Consider the following 22061-nt stretch of genomic DNA (forward strand, 5'->3'; position numbering starts at 1 on the left):
AGAGCCTTACAAAATGTTCCAGTAGGCAATGCATGCACAGAATAGGAAAAGGGTAGATGGAAAAAGTTTGTCTTCCCATTCCCCAGCCATCCTGCTCCTCTTCCTCAGACCACTACTACTAGTTGCTTGGGTTTAAGAGCTTTTAACCCTATGACTCATCAAACTTAGGTATCTCAGAGGCTGGGTGATCTTACCTCGTCAATGTCCTGTGGAGGAAATAACACTGGAATGGAGTCCAAACATCATACTCTAGTTTGCAGTTGTCCCTTATAGCCTTGCCACATAAATTTGGGGAATATCCTTTATAATCTGGTTTTATCTTCTTTATGGAGTGTTGTGAGGATGACGCTGGAAAACATGTGCGGAAGTTACCTACCTCTCTGTATGATGTATTGAACATGAACTGCCTGATTTTCGTGGCTGTTAACAAGGTATTAAGCTCATGTTCATCAGACCTCACAAAACTCAAAAAAGCAGCTTAAAAAGCCTTTGTTTTATTCATACAATAAAGGATACATGACCTAAAGATTTGTATAGTTGGAGCCTTTTCCAGGTTCAATATGTGATTAATTGACAAATTGATCACAATTATTCTATGAAATAAAGACGAGTACATTCAGTCAGAAATATATTATTCAAAGAAACTTAAAACTAGCATTTACACTTGAACTTAATATGTTGGCTACCAGTTTTCTCTTTTGTTTGGTTGCTTTTATTTCAGGCTATTTATAGTTTTGATCCTACCATGAAATAATCCTGTATTTGATAGGCAGTTTGTTGTTCTTGAAATTCTGGGCCATGATGACAAACACAGTGTTTGAATTTTACCACAGGACCAAGCGGGCAAGAAGACAAACTTGAAGAAGCAACTTTGGTTAAAAGATAATTCCAAGGACTAATTGGCAAACCCAGTGAGCACAATTAGGAAAGCTGTGCATTGTGGGTGGGCAGAAAGCCTTGGCAAGTTACAGTTGCCTAGCAACTGACAGGCATTGCAGGATAATCGGGGAGAAGCAGAAATGTTGGTGCTGCCACTTTAGGGGAAAACGAGACAAATACTTAACTATAAAACCACCATAGCTTTTTGAGGAAACATAAGGTATGGTACCCTGCTCTGATTTTCAGCATTGCTTTGCAATACTTCTCTAATGTCTGTTCCTTTGGCTCTGAAACAGTCTTTTTTTTTTTTTTTTTTTTTTCATCTGTCTGATTTTTTTTCTTCTTTTTCTGCAGTGAAAATCAAATTGGGTCACATAAGAAAATATTAGTAGATTCCACTGGCTAGACGTGGTTGCCTGGAACTGTGGCTCCAAAATACTAGCGTTAGTTGGTGTGCCTCATGTACTTTGTCAAAACTTGTGTTATCAGTACCAAAGTCAGCAGATGACTTCCTTTATGCACAGGAGATGACTAGAGAGGTCCTATCCCCACCCTCACTTTCTTGGATTCTGCTACAAGTAGACCAAGGACTCAGAGCATGCCCCTTTTCATGCTCATGGGAGCGTGTCTGGTGGAGCATTATCCCTGATTGGGAAAAAGTCCCGAGCCACCCCAACCTAGGGCCTCTAGACCCTTTGTGCACTTGGACATGAGTCATGAGTATACCTATCACTTGAGATGAGGAGGTTCTGCACCAGGTTCAGGGCCCCAAAGAAAACCCATTATAAATAATACCAGATACACTCATCATGCTTACTATATATGCTGACCAACTGGTTTTTAGGTTTTTATGGTTTTTGATTTTTTTTTTAGTATAATTGACACAATGTTACATTGGTTTCTGTTCAACAGTGATTCAACAAGTTTATGCCTTCTGCGATGTTCACCAAGTGCTTTCTTAATTCTAATTTATTTAATCTTCTTAATTAGGAATTACAGAGTAACGTTCCCGTTTTAGAGACCTGACAGTGGCCTGGTGGCGGTAGAACTAGGATTGGAACCCAAATAGTCTAGAGTATTTCATATGTGTCTGCTCTAGGCTTCGGTTATGGGTGGCGGATAAGGCAGGCATGATCCCTGCCCACAAGGAATTTGTATTCTGGTTGGCGTAGCCCTCTTGTCTTTCTGCATTGGGCTCGGCACTGCTGGCTGAGGTTGTGAGGAAAACACAGCTCAAAAACTTACCACACCATTTCCTTAGGTACTTGCCATGTCTTCCCTCTTCCCTGTTGACCTCCTTTAGCGCTGCTGTGCCAGGCCTTCCCCTGACTCCCCTTCCCCTTCCCTTTAGAATGTTCTGCCTTCCCTACCCATTGCATTGCCACTGGTTTCTCAGCCCATACAGGTTTTAGTTTCTGCCATAGCAGCCCTTTTGGCCCTTGCTGAGCCTGCTCTGACAGCTGTGGGCCAGTGAGAGCCATGGTGCTGCCTTTTCTCCACCTGTGAGTGTCCTGCCTCTTGGCTCATTGATCAGATGTTCACTGAGCATCCATTCTGTGCCAGGTTCTGCTGGGTTACAACACTTAAAGCTTCAGTGCTTTCTCCTCCCACTCCCCTTTTTTTTTCCTTGAGAGAATGCACGCTTGTACATAGAGTGGTGGGCAAGAATCTTAAGCAGGCTCCATGCTCAGTGTGGAGCCTGACATGGGGCTCAATCTCATGATTCAGAGATTATGACTTGAGCCAAAATCAAGAGTTGAATCTTTAACCAGTTAGTTTCAGTGCTCTTTTAAAACATTTTGTTTATCCTGGGCATTTAATTTCCACTTATTGGTCAACATCTGGACAGTTGACAGAGGTCTTAAGGACCTAATCCTCTGGCTTCTGCTCATCCAGTCTGTTTAATCCCACCCACAGCCTCCATCTTCTGGATGTTTCTCTTATCCCTTACAGCTGATTGTTGTGTGTGTATAAACATTTTTTTTTTTTTCACACTTTTGGAGGCCAGAAGTTTGAGATCAAGATGTCAGGAGGGTTGGTTTCTCTTCTAGATGGCCATCTGCTAAATCTGTGTGCACATTGTCTCCACTCTGTCCTCACATCTTTTTACATTTATGTTAACTGGAATTTGATTAAACATTAGCTTCAGGTGTATAATATTAGGATTCAGCACTTTTTTGGTTGTTTTTTAAATATTTTATTTATTTATTTGACAGAAACACAGCTAGAGAGGGAACACAAGCTGGAGGAGTGGGAGAGGGAGAAGCAGGCCTCCAGCCGAGCAGGGAGCCCAAAGTGGGACTCGATCCCAGGACCCAGGGATCATGACCCTAGCCAAAAGCAGACACCTAACAACTGAGCCACACAGGTGCCCCAAATTCAGCACTTCTAGATAACACCAGGGGCTCATCATGAGTGTATGCCTCAATGACTTGGATGGAGCTAGAGAATATTATGCTAAGTAAAATAAGAGAAAGACACATACCATATGATTTCACTCATATATGGAATTCATGAAATGAGCAAAGAAAGGTGGAGGGGAAGCAAACCAAGAAACAGATTCTTTACTGTAGAGACCAAACTGGTGGTTACCAGAGGGGAGATGGGTGGGAGATGGCTAAATTGTTCACTCTATTACTCATCTTTTTTGCCATTTTCAAATACATATTCAGTATCTCTTTCTGTTAATCATGCTGGGCCTGTGGGCTTGCAGATGTCCCTCAACCTGGCATATTGGTAACTAGATGTAATCCATTGAGAGCTTGATCAGTATCTAGTGAGGGGTAGGTAGGTGGTATGTGTGTGTGTGTGTGTGTTCAGGGGAATTTTTTATACTGTAGCAATTAAATGCATCCAGGGTGGTGGTAATAATATGGGTGTCTTTCAGAGGAAAGAGATCTCTCCTGCATTAAGTAATTAGATGAAGCTTCAGAAAGTGGTACTTTTTTGATAGGTCAAGGTGGGTACTTTAGGTAGAAGATGTTTTGGGGGATATGGAGACATCACCTAGGCTGGCATGAAGCCTTGTGTGTGAAGGATGGGCAAGAAGCCTGGCAGTGGATGGGGCCAGGCTTGTGGAACTTGTATGACAGGCATAAGATTTCACTTTTCAGATAAGGATCGCTGAATATTTTTGAAGGAGACAGTGAGATGACTAAGAGTGTTGTGATAATAGTACTGATAAAGATTGTTGTTGATGGCTTTATGATTGACATCCTGTTCTTATGTTGTCATGTGCTCTGAGATATAAATGGAGCAAGTGTTGTCATAGCTATTTTTTTAAAGAAGAAACAGGTACAAGCGTCGAGGCTGCTCGTCTAGTAAATGGTTGAACTGGAACTTGAAGCCAGATCTTTTGTTTCTTCTAAGTCATGCTCTTTCTGGAATTAAGTTATGGGGGAGGTTAAAGGAAATAAAAGCATTGAGGCAGAAAAACCTACTGAGTGACTGATATGAAATTCCAAACACAAGACTCTAAAGGTGCAGTGGAATTGAAAAGGTGAGGAGTGTTCACATGGAGAAACGATTACAGAAGAAGCTGAAAGACTCAGAACAGGTTGAGAGGGCAGAAGAAATACAGCTGTGAACATAGCTCTTTAGGGGAGAGAGGCACCATCAGGCTTTGCGGAGCTGGTCACTAACCCCAAGGAGGCTGCTCCTCAAGCTGTCTCAGAAGGTCCTGGTAGAAACCATCCCTGATGGTGCTGTTCATTCTGAGGCTCCCAAAGGCTGAGAAGAGCTCCTGGCAAGCGGCACCGCTGTGGGGCCCAGGCACATAAAGGCAGGGACCTACCTGCACACACTTTTTTGGGAGACCAGGAGAAGACTGTTATTCCAATGGCTTTCCAGGGTCTCTAAGGTAAATTGAACCAGTGCTGGCTGTACTTTGGACTGTAGTGTTAACCGTCTATAAACAGTCCACTGTTGGCAAGCCTTCTTGCTTCTAGGCCATTGCTTCAGCCCTCTGGGCTATTTCTCCATGTGTAAAGCCAGAGACTGGGCTGAAGTAGGGATTTTCATGCCATGTTCCTTGGAGCCCTACCAGTTCTGGAAACTCCTTTCAGAGCCCACTACCACAGTGGGTGGGGAACAGGAACACACATAATTCCTGGTTCACCTAGAGATACTTTTATCTGCTTTAAATGTTTCCTTTGAACAAAGTACTCTCTAGATTTTTATTTTTTTAAAGACTGAAAAGCCACTATGGTAATCTCCTAAGCCCATCTCACATTTTACAGGTTTAAGTATTAATACTTCCCAAACATCACCTGTTGTTTTTTCAGTAAACTAGGAACTTTCACCAAATTGTTTCATTCATTTGTCATTATTAACCAGGAAGTGAACAAATGATGTTAAACCCCATATTATAGATGAAAAAGTGGCACCCAAAAGACGTAACCCCAAGGTAGTAACTGGCCAAAATCAAAAGTTAAATCACGAGTTGATTGCTCTTTGCACTTCTTTATGTTACCTTTCCTCTAGAGGTGGACCAGAATAATGGAATATGTCAGTAGAAAACGAGATAGTAAACAGCTTTTGGTTATCAGCATGGTTGCTGTTAAACACTCACTGAAATTCTTTGGTAGGATGTTCCAAATACCAGTTTTGACCTGAAATTGACAAAGCAAATTTGATTCTGCTTGACAGTATGTTTTGTCCTTTTGGATTCGGGATACTGTTATGATGACTTTTTTTTTTTTAAAGATTTTATTTATTTATTTGACAGAGATCACAAGTAGTCAGAGAGGCAGGCAGAGAGAGAGGGGGAAGGAAGCAGGCTCCCTGCTGAGCAAAGAGCCCAATGCTGGGCTTCGATCCCAGGATCCTGAGATCATGACCCAAGCCGAAGGCAGAGGCTTAACCCACTGAGCCACCCAGGCGCCCCTGTTATGATGGCTTCTAAAGCCCATGCAGTTCCATTTATGGGATCAAGGATAGATGGGTCCTTTTATTTTTATTTATTTTTTTTAGAGAAGGAGAGGGGCAGAGGAAGAATCATAAGCAGGCTTGATGCCCAGCACAGAGCCCAATACAGAGCTTGAGATCATGACCTGAGCCAAAATCAAGAGTTGGACTGAGCCACCCAGGTACCCCTTGGCTAGATGGATCCTTTTAAAGACTAGGCTGACAGCTAGACTGAATTATACATGGTACCAAAGCTAGCCCTCCAAATTCAGTGTGAGTATGAAAGCATTTGCTTGGGGACATAATATGCCTGTGGCTGAGGAACAAAATGATGTTGCAAATAGATTTTTCAGCCTATTTGGTGAGTTGTCAGAACTGCTCCTTATAAAAGCCCACACCCAAGTAGCTGATCTCCTTTAGCGCTCTGCTCTTATCTGTGGGAAAACGTGGGTCATAATCATGTTTATTTTTCTTTTTTTGCTGGAATTTCTTTGTGAATGCCTTATCTATGAAACAAGAGAGCCCCAAAACACAACTGGCCTGTTGTGTCCCCTTTGGTAACTAATTTCATAAGATTATTGGACATGAGCAGAAATGGTTTAATTGTAACCATGCTATTAAATTCCTAGTCACTACGTTAAAAATTGGGGAGGACTGCCTGGATGGTTCCTTCTGTTAGGTGTCAGACTCTTGATCTTAGCTCAGGTGTTGGTCTCAGGGTGTTGAGTTCAGACCCTGTGCCTGCTAAAAAAAAAAAAAAAGAAAGAAAAAAATTGGAAAATATATCTGTATCAAGGGAACCAAAATCCTTTTGACTTCCTTAACAGAATAAAATAGGAGCTCACTATATTTCTGCCCTGGGGACTTGTGCTAGAATTATGAAATCAGTGAAGCAATCCATTGTAGAAACTTTAGACCTATCTTCCACTGACATTTCCTAGGATGAGGAGGCCTGGATGGATCGGCCTTCTGGAAAATTCCATTTTTTAGTGAGTACAAGAGGAAGACCAGAGTCGTGTTCCCAGAAATTTATCAAGGGTATTAATGTTGGTAATAGCTAACATCTAATAAGCACCATTTATGTGCCAGCTTTACACACTTTTACATACCTTCTCTGATATAACCCACACATTCCTTTTATAAAGCAAGTACATTACCATATTTTACAGGCACAGAACTTGTAGAGCAGCAGTGTTGGCACTAATAGAAATGTATGCAAGCTCAGATTCTGCTCTCACTACCCTACTCTGCTGTTGTGCTTAATTTTCAACAATAAGACTTTTTCTCTAGATTTTAAAGTTTTAATTTATAACTGTAATGAACAAAATAGTCTCGATAAATTGTATCTTCTGGGCCTTTGTATATTAGTCTCTTTTCTTGAGTTAATTAGATGTTTCTTGCCTATGTGACATCTGCAGGATTCAGTTGGGAGACATCTGTGGGCCATAGACAGACAGCTTCTTGACAGCAACAGGGTTTGCCAGGTAGGAAAGAGCTCAGATAGCCACGGGGTGGGGGAGTATGTAGAAGACCTTGTGGACTAGGAAATGTTTGCATAGACGTGGAGGCAGTCAGTAAATCAGTTGCTTTAAAAGTAGCAGAGTCAGGAAAAGGCTGAAAAGCATAAATAAGACTGAAAAGCATAAATCTGGTCAGACTGAAGAGGTTCCTAAATTCCGGGCTGTATATTTACCTTGTGCTTAAGTAGAAAGGACACATGGATACTTTGAGAGCCTGGAAGAAGGTGTAAATGAGAAAGGGCATTTACACCATAGACAGGGCAGTGCATTTGGATCCAGAGCCCAGTGTGAAAGGGGCAGAACTAGGGACATCTCATTGGAGGTAGAGGATGTGGAGCAGAGAAGTCCAAAATGCACGAGATTTCTGAGCCTGACTGAATGAGACTGTGGGTAGCGGGGAAGGTGGGAGAGATCTGGTTTTCAGAGGGTAAAGGTATGCTGATAGGTTCTGTTTTTAGAGTATTGGGTTTGGGTTGATAATGTGACATTCCAATAGAGAAATCCACCTTATGGTTGGAGATATTAGTTGAATATGGTGACAGCTCAAAGCTGGTGAAGTCTGGGAGTCCTACTTAATCAGCATAACATTTGCTGTTGGTAAGCCGGACAGTAGAATGAGCCAAGGGCCGAGCCTGAATTTAGAGGGTTCATGGTGGGAAGGGCAGCAAATGAGAGAGAAGCTGAATAGTCGAGGGGAAAGAAAGCCAAGGAAGAGAGATGGAAAGTAAGTGGAGAAAATCCTATCCATGCAGAGAAGTCTAAAACGGTTTCTCCACCATGGCATGATCGACCTCTGGGGCCAGGTGACTTCTGTTATGGGGGTTGCCTTCTGCATTATTGGATAGTAGCATCCCTGGCATTTACTCGCTAGCTGCCAACAGCATGCCACAGTCGTGACAATGGAAAATGGCTCCAAACCTTGCCCCATGTCCCCATAGGGGCAAAAAACTGCTCCCAGATGAGGACTGCTCATCTCTCTAGAAAAATAAGGACTCTGAAAAGACCACTGTATTTGGCAGTTGCAAATATTGAGTGAGTGGAAATCAGACTACAGAGAATTGAAGAGGGAGAAAGGGAAGGAAAGGAAAAGGAAACAGGGCGAAGACCACTCACTCAGTACATCAGAAAGGTGGTGAAAGCAGATGCTTGGGCTCTAAACTCATCCAGTTTTTATGGGGTAGAGCCAGCATTTGTCCACTGTTCTCTTTTGATAGGTTGTCCTGGCTATTTATTCTTCTTTTATTATTATTATTATTAACATATAGTATATTATTTGTTTCAGGGGTACAGGTCTGTGATTCATCAGTTTTACACAATTCACAGCATTCACCATAGCACCCAATATCCATCACCCAGCAGCCCTCCAGCAGCCCTCAGTTTGTTTCCTGAGATTAAGAGTCCCTTATGGTTTGTTTCCCTCTCTGCTTTCATCTTATTTCACTTTTTTTCCTCTCTCCCCCTATGATCCTCTGCCTTGTTTCTTAAGTTCCACATATATCAGTGAGACTCACTGATATATGTGGAATATGATAATTATTTGTTCTTATTCTTACATATAAACTCAATAAGCTTGTCTTGCTCTGGGAAAATAAAGTAATGGTATTTTTACTGGGGTTAAATTAAAAGTACAAATAAATTAGTCCTGTGTGCCTTCATGTGACAAATAGTTCATTACTTTTCAAATTTAATACTCTCTTTTTTAAGCAGTTTAACAAAAATCTGAGCAGAAAGGACCCTTCATCTCCCTTTCCTCTGTTGTTAACATGTTGCATTAGTGTGAGACCTTTGTTATACTTGATGAGCCACTATTAATACATTATTAACTAAAGTCCTTAGTTTAGGGGCACCTGGGTTGCTCAGTGGGTTAAGCCTCTGCCTTCGGCTCAGGTCATGGTCTCAGGGTCCTGGGATCTGCTCAGCAGAGAGCCTGCTTCCTCCTCTCTCTCTCTCTCTGCCTACTTGTGATCTCTCTCTCTCTCTCTCTGTATCTGTGTTAAATAAATAAAATCTTTTAAAATAATAAAATCATAAAGTCCTTAGTTTACATTAGGGTTCATGTACATTCTATGGGGTTTAACAGAAGTAAAAGGACATGTATCCACCATTACATTGTCATAAAGAGTAGTCACTGTCCAGAAATCCTCTGTACTTCACCTGTTCATGCTTCCTTACTGCCATCCCTTCACCCCTAGCTCTGGCAGCTGCTGATTATTTTACTTTCTGTATGGTTTTGTTTTTATCAGAATGTTGTATAGTTGGAATCATAATGTATGTAGTCTTTTCAGATTGCTTCCCTTCACTTAGCCACATGCATTTAAAGTTCCTCCATGACTTTGATAGCTAATTTCTTCTTAGTGCTATATAATAGTCCGTTGTCTGAGTATGCATCACAACCTGCTGTCTGTTCACCAACTGGAGGACATCTTGATGGCTTCCAAGTTTGCACAGTGAAGAATAAAGCTACCGTAAACACCCATGTGCAGGTTTTGTGTGGACATAAGCTTTCAGCTCCTTTAGATGAATATTAAGGAGCATGCTTTCTGGGTTGTGCAGTGTGAGTGTATTTAGTTGCAAAAGAAACTGCCAAACTGTTCTCCCAAGTGGCTCTGTCATTTTGCATAACCACCAGCTAAGAATGTTAGTTCTTTTTTTTTTTTTTAAGATTTTATTTATTTATTTGACAGAAATCACAAACAGGCGGAGAGGCAGGCAGAGAGAGAGAGAGAGAGAGCAGGAAGCAGGCTCCCCACCAAGCAGAGAGCCCAGTGCGGGGCTCGATCCCAGAACTCTGGGATCACGACCCGAGCCGAAGGCAGAGGCTTTAATCCGCTGAGCCACCCAGGCACCCCAGAATGATAGTTCTTGATGCCAGTATTTGATATTGTGGTTTTTGGAGGGTTTTGGGGTGGGGTCTTTTGGTCATTCTAACAGGTTAGTGTAGTGGTAGCTTGTTGTTTTAAGTTGCAATTTTCTAAGGACAAATGATGTGCAGCATCTTTTCTTAAGCTTATTTGCCATCTCTAATATCTCTTGGTGATGTTTCTGTTTAGATCCTTTGCCAATTTTTTAATCAAGATATTTTAGTTTTTATTTCATCACACCCAGAATTTGCATTGAATTTTATTTGTTGAAGCATAATTGAAATGCAGTATTTTCAGGTGTACAGACTTAGTGATTCAGCAGTTACATAAATTGCAAGATGCTCATTGTAACTCCCAAGTTATTAAATATTGACTATATTCCTTATGGTATACTTTCCATACCCATGATTTAACCTATTTCATAACTGGAATTTTGTACCTCTTAACTTCCTCACCTATTTTACCCATCCCCCTACACCCCTCCCCCTGGCACTCACCAGTTCTATTGGTGAGTCTGTTTCTGTTTGTTCATTTGTTTTTGTTTCTTAGATTACACATATAAGGAAAATAAATCATATAAAAGTATCTAATCATATAATAAGTCTTCTTTACTAAGTATTTCTGACTTATTTTGCTTAGCATAATCCCTCTAGGTCCATCCATGCAAATGGCAAGATCTTATTTTTATGGCTGAGTAATTTAACGTTGTGTATATATACCACGTTTTTCTCATTCATCTAGTGATGGACACTTAGGTTGCTTCCATAGCTTGACTATTATAAGCAATGTTACAGTAAACATAGTGGTGCATTTATTTTTTCAAATTAATGTTTTGGTTTTATTGGGTAAATAACCAGAAGTGAAATCACTGGATCATACAGTATTCCTGTTTCTGATTTTTTAAGGAACCTCCCTGCTGTCTTCTGTAGTGGCTACACCAGTTTACATTCCCACCAACAGTGCACAAAGGTTTCCTTTTCTCCACATCCTTGCTGAAACATCATTTCTTATCTTTTGGATACTGGCCACTCTGACAGATGTGAGGTGATATCTCATTGTGGCTTTGATTTGCATTTCCCTGATTATTAGTAATGTCTGAGCATCTTTTCATAAATCTGTTGGCCATCTGTGTTATCGCCTTTGGAAAAGTATCTATTCAGGTCATCTTCCCATTTTTAATCAGATTATTTATAGGGTGTTTTGTTTTTTAGGTGTTAAATTGTAGGAACTCTTTATATATTTTGGATATTAACCCCTTACTGGATATATCATTTGCAAGTATCGTCTTTTGGTATGTTGCCTTTTTGTTAATTTCTTTCACTGTGCCAAAGTTTAATTTGTTGTGGTCTCAAGTGTTTTCGTTTTTGCTTTCCTTGCCTGAGGAGACATATCTGGAAGAACATTAAGGCTAATGTCCAGAAGATTACTGCTCATGTTTTCTTCTAGGAGTTTTATGGTCTAAGATCTCAGTTTAGGTCTTAAATCTGTTTTGAGTTTATTTATTATGAGAAAGTGGTCTAGTTTCATTCTTTCGTATGTTTTGCATGTCCAGTTTTCCCAGCACCATTTATTGAAAGGCCTATCTTTTTCCTATTGTATGTTCCTGCCTACTCTATCATAGATTGGCCATATAAATGTGGGTTTACTTCTGGGCTCTCTATTTTGTTCCATCTGTCTATGTCTGTTTTTATGCCAGTACCGTATATTGTTTAGATTATTATGGGATTGTGAGATCTCCAGCTTTTTTGTTCTTTCTCAAGGTTGCATTGGCTATGTCAGGTCTTTTGCGGTTCTATACAAATGTTAGCATTATTTGTTCTCGTTCTTTGAAAAATGCCATTGGTGTCTTGATAGTCCTTTATTAGGTATGTGTTTCGCAAATATTTTCTCCCAGTCCATGGCTTCTATTTTCATTCTCTTAATACTTCTATTTGCAGAGCAGAAGTTCTTAAGATCAACTTACCAATTTTTTTTTTGTTCTTCCAGGGATTGTGCTTTTGGTGTTGAATCTAAAAAGTCCTTTCTCTTTTAATGTTTGTTTCTCCATTTTTAGGCATGTACCATATAAATCCAATCTGATAATCTCCACTTTAGTAGGTGACTTTAATGCTTTTGTGTTGTGTTCATACTGATGTATTTGTAGTTTTCTATTTTATGTTATGTGTTCTTGTTTCCATGTTTCTTTCTTTGCCTCCTTTTTCTCACTTCTATCAGATTCATCAGGTTTGCTTTATTTTTCTTCTATTAATTATCTTTCTTCTATTAATTTAAAAAGTATAGTCCATTTCTAATCTTGAATCTAAAGTTATTTGGAGTTTTCATCTTCCTAAACAGCTAGAAAAATGTGGAACTCCCAATTCTGATTGTCCTATCTCTTACATGTTCTCCAGGATTGTTGTTCCAATACTATATTGAAGCCTTGGAAATGAATCATTCTTGCTTAGAGTTACCCACAGGTTTACAAACTTCTTTGCTTGCTTTTCTTCCTGGCATATCTGTCCTTTCTAGTGAATCTAGTTTTCTTTCCTAAACTGTATCTTTTTTTAGTTCCTTGAAACCTTTTCACTGATAATAAGCACTTGGGGGGAGTTTTTATAAAACTACCTTTACTTCTGCCCTCATTTCTGAGTAATAATTTTAACTAGATTTAAAATTCTAAGTTGGGGGGGGCGCCTAGGTGGCTCAGTGGGTTAAAGCCTCTGCCTTCGGCTCAGGTCATGGTCTCAGGGTCCTAGGATTGAGCCCCACATCAGGCTCTCTGCTCAGCAGGGAGCCTGCTTCCCCCTCTCTCTCTACACACCTCTCTGCTTACTTGTGATCTCTCTCTCTGCCAAATAAATAAATAAAATCTTAAAAAATAAAAACTTAAAAAAATAAAATTCTAAGTTAGCCATTATTTTCTCCTATTTCTTTGAAGAATTTTTTTCATTGGCTTTGAATTCATTTGTTGCTGTTAGGAAATTACCATCTAATTACTGTTTCTTTGTGGGAAATCTGCCTTTTGTCTCAGCCTGCTTTTAAGATTTTTCTTTATCTTTGGTGTTCTGTAGTTCTACTACAACAGATCAATAGATGTAGAATTACTTTTAGTCTTGATGGCATTTGTTGTACTTCAGTCTGAAGATCTATTTAAACAATTCTCTAAGATTACTGGTTTTCATCTCTGAGCATATTAACTTACCCATTTTTTGTTTTTACTTTTTAAGATTTTATTTACTTATTTGAGAGAGACATATTAGCACCGTGGTGGGGAGTGGCAGGCAGGTGGAGAGGAATGAGCAGGGAGCCCAGTGTAGGGCTTGATCCCAGGGTCCTGGGATCATGACCTGAGCTGAAGGCAGATGATAAAGCGACTGAGCCATCCAGGTGCCCCTCAACTTAACCATTTTTATTTCCCTTTTATAACTCTTACTAAATACATGTGAGACCCTTTCAGTCTTCAGCCTTTTATTTTTCATTGCTTTGCCTCTGAGTTGCTTTCTGTGTTATTTCTTCAAGATTTCTCTCTTCTAGTTCATTAACTTTTTTTTAGCTTCAACTAATATGTTATTTTATTCATCAATTAAGTTTTGAATTTCAGTGACTGCATTTTTCAGTCTGAGGCTTTAGTAATATATAGTATGCTTTGTGGTTTAGAACTTAGAGCACAGGTACATTGCAGGGTTCAAATTCTAGCTTTACCACTTACTACCTGTGATTAAGTTATTTTTCTCATCAGTTAAATTAGGATAATAGTATAGATATACTATAGATAGAGAATCTAATAGTTTAGAATGAGAATTATCAGAAGAATAAAGGGATTAAACAGTGTGGTAAGTGCTGTGTATTAACTGCTATTGTCACATTTGCATTTTTGTCTTACTTTTTATTTCACAGTCATTGTTTTATTTTTTTTTTAAGATTTTATTTATTTATTTATTTGATAGACAGAGATCACAAGTAGGCAGAGAGGCAGACAGAGAGAGAAGAGAGGAGGAAGCAGGCTCCCTGCTGAGCAGAGAGACCGATGCGGGACTCGATCCCAGGACCGAAAGATCATGACCTGAGCGGAAGGCAGAGGCTTAACCCACTGAGCCACCCAGGTGCCCCCACAGTCATTATTTTAAATATATTTATTTTAAATTACCATCTTATCAGTTATCTGAAATCTAATCCTATTTTCTGTTGACTTTTTCTCATGGATTGGGATTATTTTCCTATTAATTTAAAATTTTGGGTTATAAAAGTCTCTTCATTGAGGCTTTAACTGTAAGAATCTTCTTTCATCTAAGTGGACCACTGTGTCTCTAGATTTTGTTTCTGCCAGCCTGGAACAAATGTCTGTTAATAGCTTGGCATGGGGTATGACACATTCCTGGCACTCCAGTATTTAGAGATCAGATAGAAGTGACCAGAGAGGTTGAAAATAGAAATCCAAAGTTTAACAGAAGTTGAGGGAAAATACCTCATTTTTAAAGGAGGGATCTGTGAGTTATGAAAGTTTTATGCTGCTAAGAGAGAAGTAAGATGAGGTCAAAGGAGTTTCCATTGGATTTGATAATGTGGAGGGTTTCTGTGACTTTGAATGATTGTAGTACAGTAGTGTGGGGAGAAGCTTTATGAAGTAAAAGATTGAAGACTGAGATTTTTTTTGTACTATACCTGATGCAATAAGAAAAAGATAAAGGAAAAAGTAGAGCTATCTGTAATATAGGTGACATGATTATAAATAATAAAGTTGTTTTGTTTTTATTTTTTTCAAGATATTATTTATTTGACAGAGACACACCAAGAGAGGGAACACAGGCAGGGGGAGTGGGAGAGGGAGAAGCAGGCTTCCTGCTGAGCAGGGAACCTGATATGGGGCTCAATCCCAGGACCATGGGATCGTGACCTGAGCCTAAGGTAGATGCTTCAAATGACTGAGCCACCAAGGTGCCCCAATAATAAATTTCTATGTTAAAAAAATATCAAAAGCACCAAATAGCTAGAAATAAATTTAACAGAAGTTGTGTAAGACAACTACACTGATAACTGTGCATAAAACATTGCTGAAAGAAATTAAATACATGGAGCTAGATACAACGTGTTCATGGATTAGAAGATTCAATATTGACATCAGTTGGTCCCAGCTTCTTTGATTTCATTACAATCCTGATCAAAATCCCAGTAGTGTTTGTTGTAAAAAAAAAAAAAAAAAAAAAAAGAATCAGCAAGCTGATTCTAAAATTTAAAAAATTTGAAAATGCAAGGTATTAAGAATAGGCAAAGCAGAGAGAACAAGCTGATTGCAAAATTTACATGTATATATACAAAAGATCTAAAATAGCCAAGATGGTCTTAAGATAGTTACAGTACCTGTTTGGAAGACTTGGCTTAAAATGAAAGTAAGACTGTGGTAGAGTTTAGTAGGTATTCTAATCAAGGGAATAGAGTCCAGAAATAGATGTAATTAAACACTTTTGACAAAGGCACCAGCTTTTCAGTAAATGGCGGTTAAAGCAGGTGGATATCCATGCTGAATAAACAAACTTTGGTCTATCTTAAGCCGTAAACAAAATTAATCTCAGATGGATGATAGACCTAGGTAAGAAAGCTAAAACTATGGTGTGAAAACTGAAGAATATTCTCATATTGACATTGGAGTAGGCAGAGGTTTAGTAGATGGCACAAAAATGCACTTGACCATAAAAAAAAAAATCGATGTATTTTTGGGCTTCAAAGATATTTTAGAAATTCAGTTCGTCAAAAGATACCATTTGAGGATGGTTAAAGAAGGCCTTTCTAAACAAGACCTCAAACTCAGATGATGGTAAAGGAAAAAAATTGCAGCTTAGATAAATTGTCTCCGCTCCCCAAAAAAGGAAGAAAGCAAGCAAGAAAGACCTGAAATATAAAAGTTCTCATTAGCAGCTTCAACTGGGAGAACATTTGCTGCATAATTATAATATATGAAAAGCACCGTGAGATAAAATAATGGCTCCTCAAAGATGTCCTAATTTCCAGAGCCCGTGAAGGTAGCAGATGGAATCTTAATGAGGGAGATTATCGGAGAGAACCCAGCATAATCACAAAAGCACTTACAGGTGGAAGAGGGAGAAGTCCAGAGTGATGGCGATAGGAAGAGAACTGCACTGACCTTGGCCTTCGAAGGTGGAGGAATGGAGACACAAGGATTCCAGGTGGCCTCTAAAAACTGGAAAAGACAAGGAAATGAATTCTTCCTAGAGCTTCCAGAAGAAATCCAATCCTGCCAACACCTTGATTTTAGTCCAGCAAGTCCCATTTTAGACTTCTGATCTCCAGAAGTGTAAGATAATGAATTCATGCTGTTTTAAGCCACTAAATTTATGGTAGTTAGAGCAGCAATAGGAAGCTATGCATACTGGTTATCAGTAAAAGAGACAAGTGATGTAATTTTAAGATGGTTAACACAAAATTAAACTTAGATGTCCAATAAGTACAGTTAAAAACACTGAGTACCACTAGTAATCAGAGAAATCAAATTTAAATGAGATCTGTTTTACCTATTAGATTAGCAGAAATTTTCATAGATATTATCCATCCAGTCTTCTCAAGAATCCAAGAGTCTCTTATACATTGTTGGTGATAGTCTTAATAAGAAAGATGTTTGAGAGGGAAAATCCATCAAAATTAATAAAATAATAAAGATTATTTCCTTGTGTATACCTGTATACAACTTGAATCTTTCACAGGGAGTATCTTTCCATATCACTTGTGAAACTATTTTTCAGTGCATAAAGAAACCGAGTCCAAGGGCAATACAAAAAAACCAACAAATGCAAAACAGAAGATGCATGTTGAGAGTGGGGAGCAGGAAGGGGTGCAGGGGGAGAGAGACAGGCATACTGCCTGCCGGATTTTAGGCTGGGGTGACAGCAACATTAGCTAGAGTTAATCATTTTCCCTCCTCATCACACAGCTGCTCTGTCTACATCTTCTCTCACATCTGTTGCCAACATTCTGTTTATTGCATCTGTCTGTGGAAGTATCCGTACCCCCCACCCCCGGTCCTCTAAGAGATGTGGCTAAAAGCTCAGTCTGTTAGCCATGTCTGCACTTATGGTGTAGCTGCTGCCTGGATTAAGTACTCATCATGAAAGAGATGTTTTCCATGGACACATGTGCCCTTAACAGTCATCTTGTGGTTTTATACACCTCCTAATCATCTTGAAACAAGTACTTACGGTGGTGAGCAGTTGGTAATGGAGGTAATTGTCAAATCACTGTCATAAACTCAAAACTAGTATGGCAGCTATACTTCAAGTAATAATTTATATAAATAAGATTTTTTAAAATATTAAAAGTAAACTCATTGAGCAGCATAAGTAGGTGCTCAGGCCAGGATTGGAGGTGGCTGATGATGTTACCAGCCTTTAAACTTCTAAAAATGCATGAAGCCAGATGGGCCCACAGGTCTTCTTCCTTGCTCCCTTCTCCTTTCTTGCATGGCTGTTTAAACACCCCAGCATGTTACCATGAACATTCAGGCAAACACCGCTAAGCCGTTAGTTCCCAGTGAATAGCATGAATTTAATATTTCTGGTTTTGGAATACATAGGTAGAGGGCAGCTATCTGGTTAGGAGGTGGATGTGTCTAGTCATTGTAGACTGTTGTCCAGAAAGCGTTTATGGCTTCATTGGCCAAAACCCCCTCATTCTAGGGACAAGAAACTGATGCCTAAGAAGAAGAGTGCCTGAGCATGTTGCTATTAGTGTGGAGGCCAGGACCGAAATCTCTCCCACTTGGGGGTCAGGGATCTTTTCTGAACATCTGCCTTCTTCATGTACCTTACTTAGGTGGCATCCTTATGCTTTCCTTGGACTTTGTTACACATTAGCAGTTTAAATTTACTCTTAAGGTTTCAACTTCAGACAAAATTTCCGTATTCTGGATGAGTTCAGGTCTCTAGCTAGCAGGCAGGCTTTACAAGCTGTGGCAGGGTAACCTACCACCAGTTGAGCTCTTTGTCATTAAGGGCCTTGTGAATTGCCTAGTTCAAGAACTGACCATAGGTCCACTTAGCTGGTGGCTCCAGAAAAAACTTTACCCTGTGGTGGCTTCGTAATGTGTCAGTATACATAGGCTGAACCACATTTTCCAGAATACCCGTTCTTTTATGTTTCTGGTTGGGGTGGAGCCCAGAGGAGATTCTTGTTGGAGATTTGGAGGGCACATGGATGTAGCAGTCCTTTTTATCACCTAAACGTTGTGCTTTTGAGCCAGCTCCCCTTGTTAGCAAGAGGCAGCAGGGGACCAGCAACCGCTGTATCTGCTCTAGGTTCCTGCTTTAGCTCCTCTAATCGGCCTCACCTGGTGCGTGCACACAAGCCCCCCCAACCTTCCCCACCCCAAAGCCAGAGGCAACACAAGCGGACATGGTTTTAGTCTCTACTCGTGACTTCAACTTGTTGCCTATGGTTCTAGCTTGTGGCTGTCTGTCTTTCCTGGATACTGCTAGCCCCGAAGATTTCAAACTCCAGCTCAGGGCAAAGGTGGCCCTTACAGACTGCCTTAGAAGCTCCTGCAATTACAGAAGTTAAACTCCTGTAAATTAATATGTATTCTGTTTCATACACACTCATCTAGTGGTTCTGCTTCTCTGGTAAAACCATTACTGCCACGCACCTATTCCCAAGGAAGTCACTGTATTATTCACCTTACGTAGCAGCTTAAACAGTTTCTGTGGGACAGTACAACTTTGGACATCCAGGATCCCATCCTCTGGAATTCTCCAACTTTCAGAATCCTTCCATACTCCTAAAGAACAGAAAATAAACTAAAAGCCCCAACCCTCTTTGATGAAGCATCATTTGACACTCAACAACAACAGAATGGACCCGAGCACTGGCAGAGGAGAGAGCAGCTCCGTCCAGCAGGAGGCAGAAGAAAACTGAAAGGACAGGGATCAGAGTACAGGTGAGCATGAGTAACAGCAGGGGCCACAGCTAGAAGTCAGGAAAGGCAATAGACCTAGGTCCTGAATGGAAGAGAAAAGCTAGAACTCCTCTGAAGTTTTGGTAAGTAAAAAAGCTTGTCCTAAGCAGCCCTGTGATCTTATGTACCTCACAGGGCACTGGGTTTCTGCTGGACACTTGGAGATGCCCATCTACACCACATACACCACAGGCAGTAGGGCTGGAGTTTGGTAAAAATACCCCTTTGTCCTGACTGCCCTGGGTACCAGTGATCCACAGTGTGTTCAGATATAAAAAAATCATTAAAGATGCTCTTTCAAGGAATATTGACTTATCACCTAGACAGCGTACAAGTGGCTTTCCGTATAATTATTCAGGATATAGTTAAATGTTCCAGATGCTTGGGATTTTATTAGATGCTGAATACAAAGGAGGGTGTGGAGGAAACTATCTGAAGAGATATCTTCATGGTCTCCAGTAATCTTTACCTTGTAATAAGCCCTCCAGTTGTTGAAATGACTAGTTAGTGAAGAAAGAAAACAGACCTTCCAGAAAGTGCCTCTGGCCTGTGATGCTTAGGTGTTGCAAGTCAAGGGAGCAATCAGGTGGTGACCTAGAAAGTGGGGAAAATACTCAATGGGAGACTGCTTCCACCTCACCTCAGTGGCTGGTTGTGCCATTAGACCTGTGGCTTTGCCCAGGAGGTCACCGTGTTTTACTAATGGACTAATGGGTGAGAAACCTACAAGCAAGCTATCCTCTTGGACTTCTAAAGAAAGCAGTTTTCCTGGAGTCATAATACCACTTTACTGTGAACTTCCCCACTCCCCCTGCTCTTTCCATCTTTGTGATCCATCAGATGGTGGTGGTCATGATTGTGGCTTTTGAGCAACAAAGTAGAGTTTCTTGTTGCTCAGTATGGTCCGTTAAGGATGACAGGCAAGTCTGTCCATGTGCTTGAAGTTAGCTTCATTGTTTCAGCACTTTTTTAGCTGTGATTTCCATAGTCCTTGTCTAATCCCACAGGACCCTGAACAGAGATCACACTTTTCGTCTTTCTTGGTTACTGCCTCTCTCTGATTCTGTGATTCCTGTGACGCCGGGTTAGCACTTGCTTCCAAGAATACTTGATGCCCCAGTGATCTAATTTTGAAATAATTCCATTGTCCTTGAAGTCGGGCTGTAAGAGTCTGAATAGCAAAGAATATCCCCTATTCTAAAAATAAGGGAATTTGGGTGAGCCTCGTTGGGGGAAAAAGCGTTGTGGTGGGTTTATGTTAATTAACGGTGGGTGAGGGTTCTCGACCTAGTTTGGTGCAGGAGAGCATGTTTCTAGAGCTGATGCCTCCGAACTTAGGTCTGTTCCCTATCCGGATTACCTCTGGGTCTTGATCCAGTCTGGGTGCCTCCCTTCCGGTCAGGCCCAGGGCTCCTCCTTCTGCATCCTGTGACTCGTAGGCATACCTGCGACTCTCGGCCCACGTAAAACAAGATTCTGAACACACCGTTTCTTTCCGGATACAAATGCCAGTCTGCTGCCCTCCTCTGTTTTCCTTAAGGTTGAAAGTAGAATTTAGCACTTCCTGGCCTAAAACCAAAGGCAGAAGAAAGGAATGTGAAGCTTAAGATACTACCTAAGATCATATTGACATAGTTTTTCCTTAAATACTATTTTGGCATATAATAAAATCAGACTTCCAGCTACACCAGAGTCCAGGAAAGAAAGCACTTTAGACAGATAAAAAAAAAAATCTAAAAAGGATAATTATTTTAATAGCTGTCCTTGGGGAAAACACAGATAAGGGTAAAGCTGCCCCAAATTAACAATTAGGTAAATGCTGGGGATTATAGCACAGCAGGATTTAGTATTCCATTTCTTTTTTTTTTTCTTTAAAGATTTTATTCATTTATTTGACAGACAGAGATCACAAGTAGGCAGAGAGGCAGGCAGAGAGAGAAGAAAGCAGAGAGAGAGGAGGAAGCAGGCTCCCCGAGGAGCAGAGAGACCGATGCGGGGCTCGATCCCAGGACTCTGGGATCATGACCTGAGCTGAAGGCAGAGGCCTCAACCCCACTGAACCACCCAGGCACTCCTAGTATTCCAGTTCTAAAACAATGCACAATGCTGCCAAAAACTGAATGAATGTGATTGCAGCTATCTGTGGTTTTGACCGATGTACTTGTAGCTGTGAAAGTTTGACCTGAGCTGAAATGCCTCACTGAGTCAGCCCTTTCTGTGTCCTTGTCCCTGCAGCGCGAATTTGTCCAAGGCTGCCTGGGGAGCATTAGAGAAGAACGGCACCCAGCTGATGATCCGTTCCTATGAGCTTGGGGTCCTTTTCCTGCCATCAGCATTTGTAAGTTCACATTTGAAACTGCCTGAGTGGTCACATGTGAAGCAGGTTGGATTTTTATGTTCTCTTCTTTTGATCATGATGACCTGCCCGAGGGCAGGAGGTGGCAGGGCCAGGGTTCTAACCGAGAGCCTGTGCTCTCAACTGCTGGCCTGTGCTAACATATATTTAGCACTCACTATTCTGGGTGCCATGAGATTACTGCTCTCAGGAAGCATACCTGATGACAGACTGAAGATAATTGCGTTGGGTAAAGTTAATCACATGTTTCATAGGATTTAAATATTGTTAAGATTCATTACAAGATGGTAGTGACAGGTCACCAAAGGGATGAGTCAGGCAAAAGCAAGATGTTCTTTTGGAGGAGGTCTTTGGAAGCTAGAAGATTTAGTAGGGCGCGGGGGAGGGGGTTGGTGGGGGAGGATGCCTTGAGTTTAGGCTAGGCAGAGAGGAGAGGGAAGGGCATCCCATGTTGGAAGTGGCATTAGCATAAGTCAGGAGGCAGGGACACTCACAACATCTGCTTGAGAAGGAGGTCAGAAGGTCACAGAGGCCCTGTGCAGTCAGACTCACTGGTAAGCCTGCTAGAAACACCCCACAGTGGAAGCTGTGTCTCTCTCTTG

General features: G+C 40.7%; 1 protein-coding gene across 7 annotated transcripts in view; it reads left to right on the plus strand.

The window, feature by feature from the left end:
• Positions 1 to 22061, plus strand: part of TDP1 (tyrosyl-DNA phosphodiesterase 1) — a 92968-nt gene that overhangs the window by 42738 nt on the left and 28169 nt on the right. For 3 of the 7 annotated variants that reach the window (XM_082733879.1, XM_082733880.1, XM_082733878.1), the window contains one exon: positions 21339 to 21441. The exons of 2 other annotated variants lie outside the window; for them this stretch is intronic. In XM_082733879.1, the coding sequence (XP_082590005.1) occupies positions 21339 to 21441 (103 nt within the window). Of the gene's footprint in view, positions 1 to 8586; positions 8846 to 21312; positions 21442 to 22061 lie in introns of those variants that run through there. 2 more of the 7 variants (XR_014312553.1, XM_082733882.1) reach the window with 2 other exon arrangements.

The sequence above is a fragment of the Mustela nivalis genome, assembly GCF_964662115.1.
Source record: "Mustela nivalis genome assembly, chromosome: 6".
Classification (NCBI taxonomy): Eukaryota; Metazoa; Chordata; class Mammalia; order Carnivora; family Mustelidae; genus Mustela; species Mustela nivalis.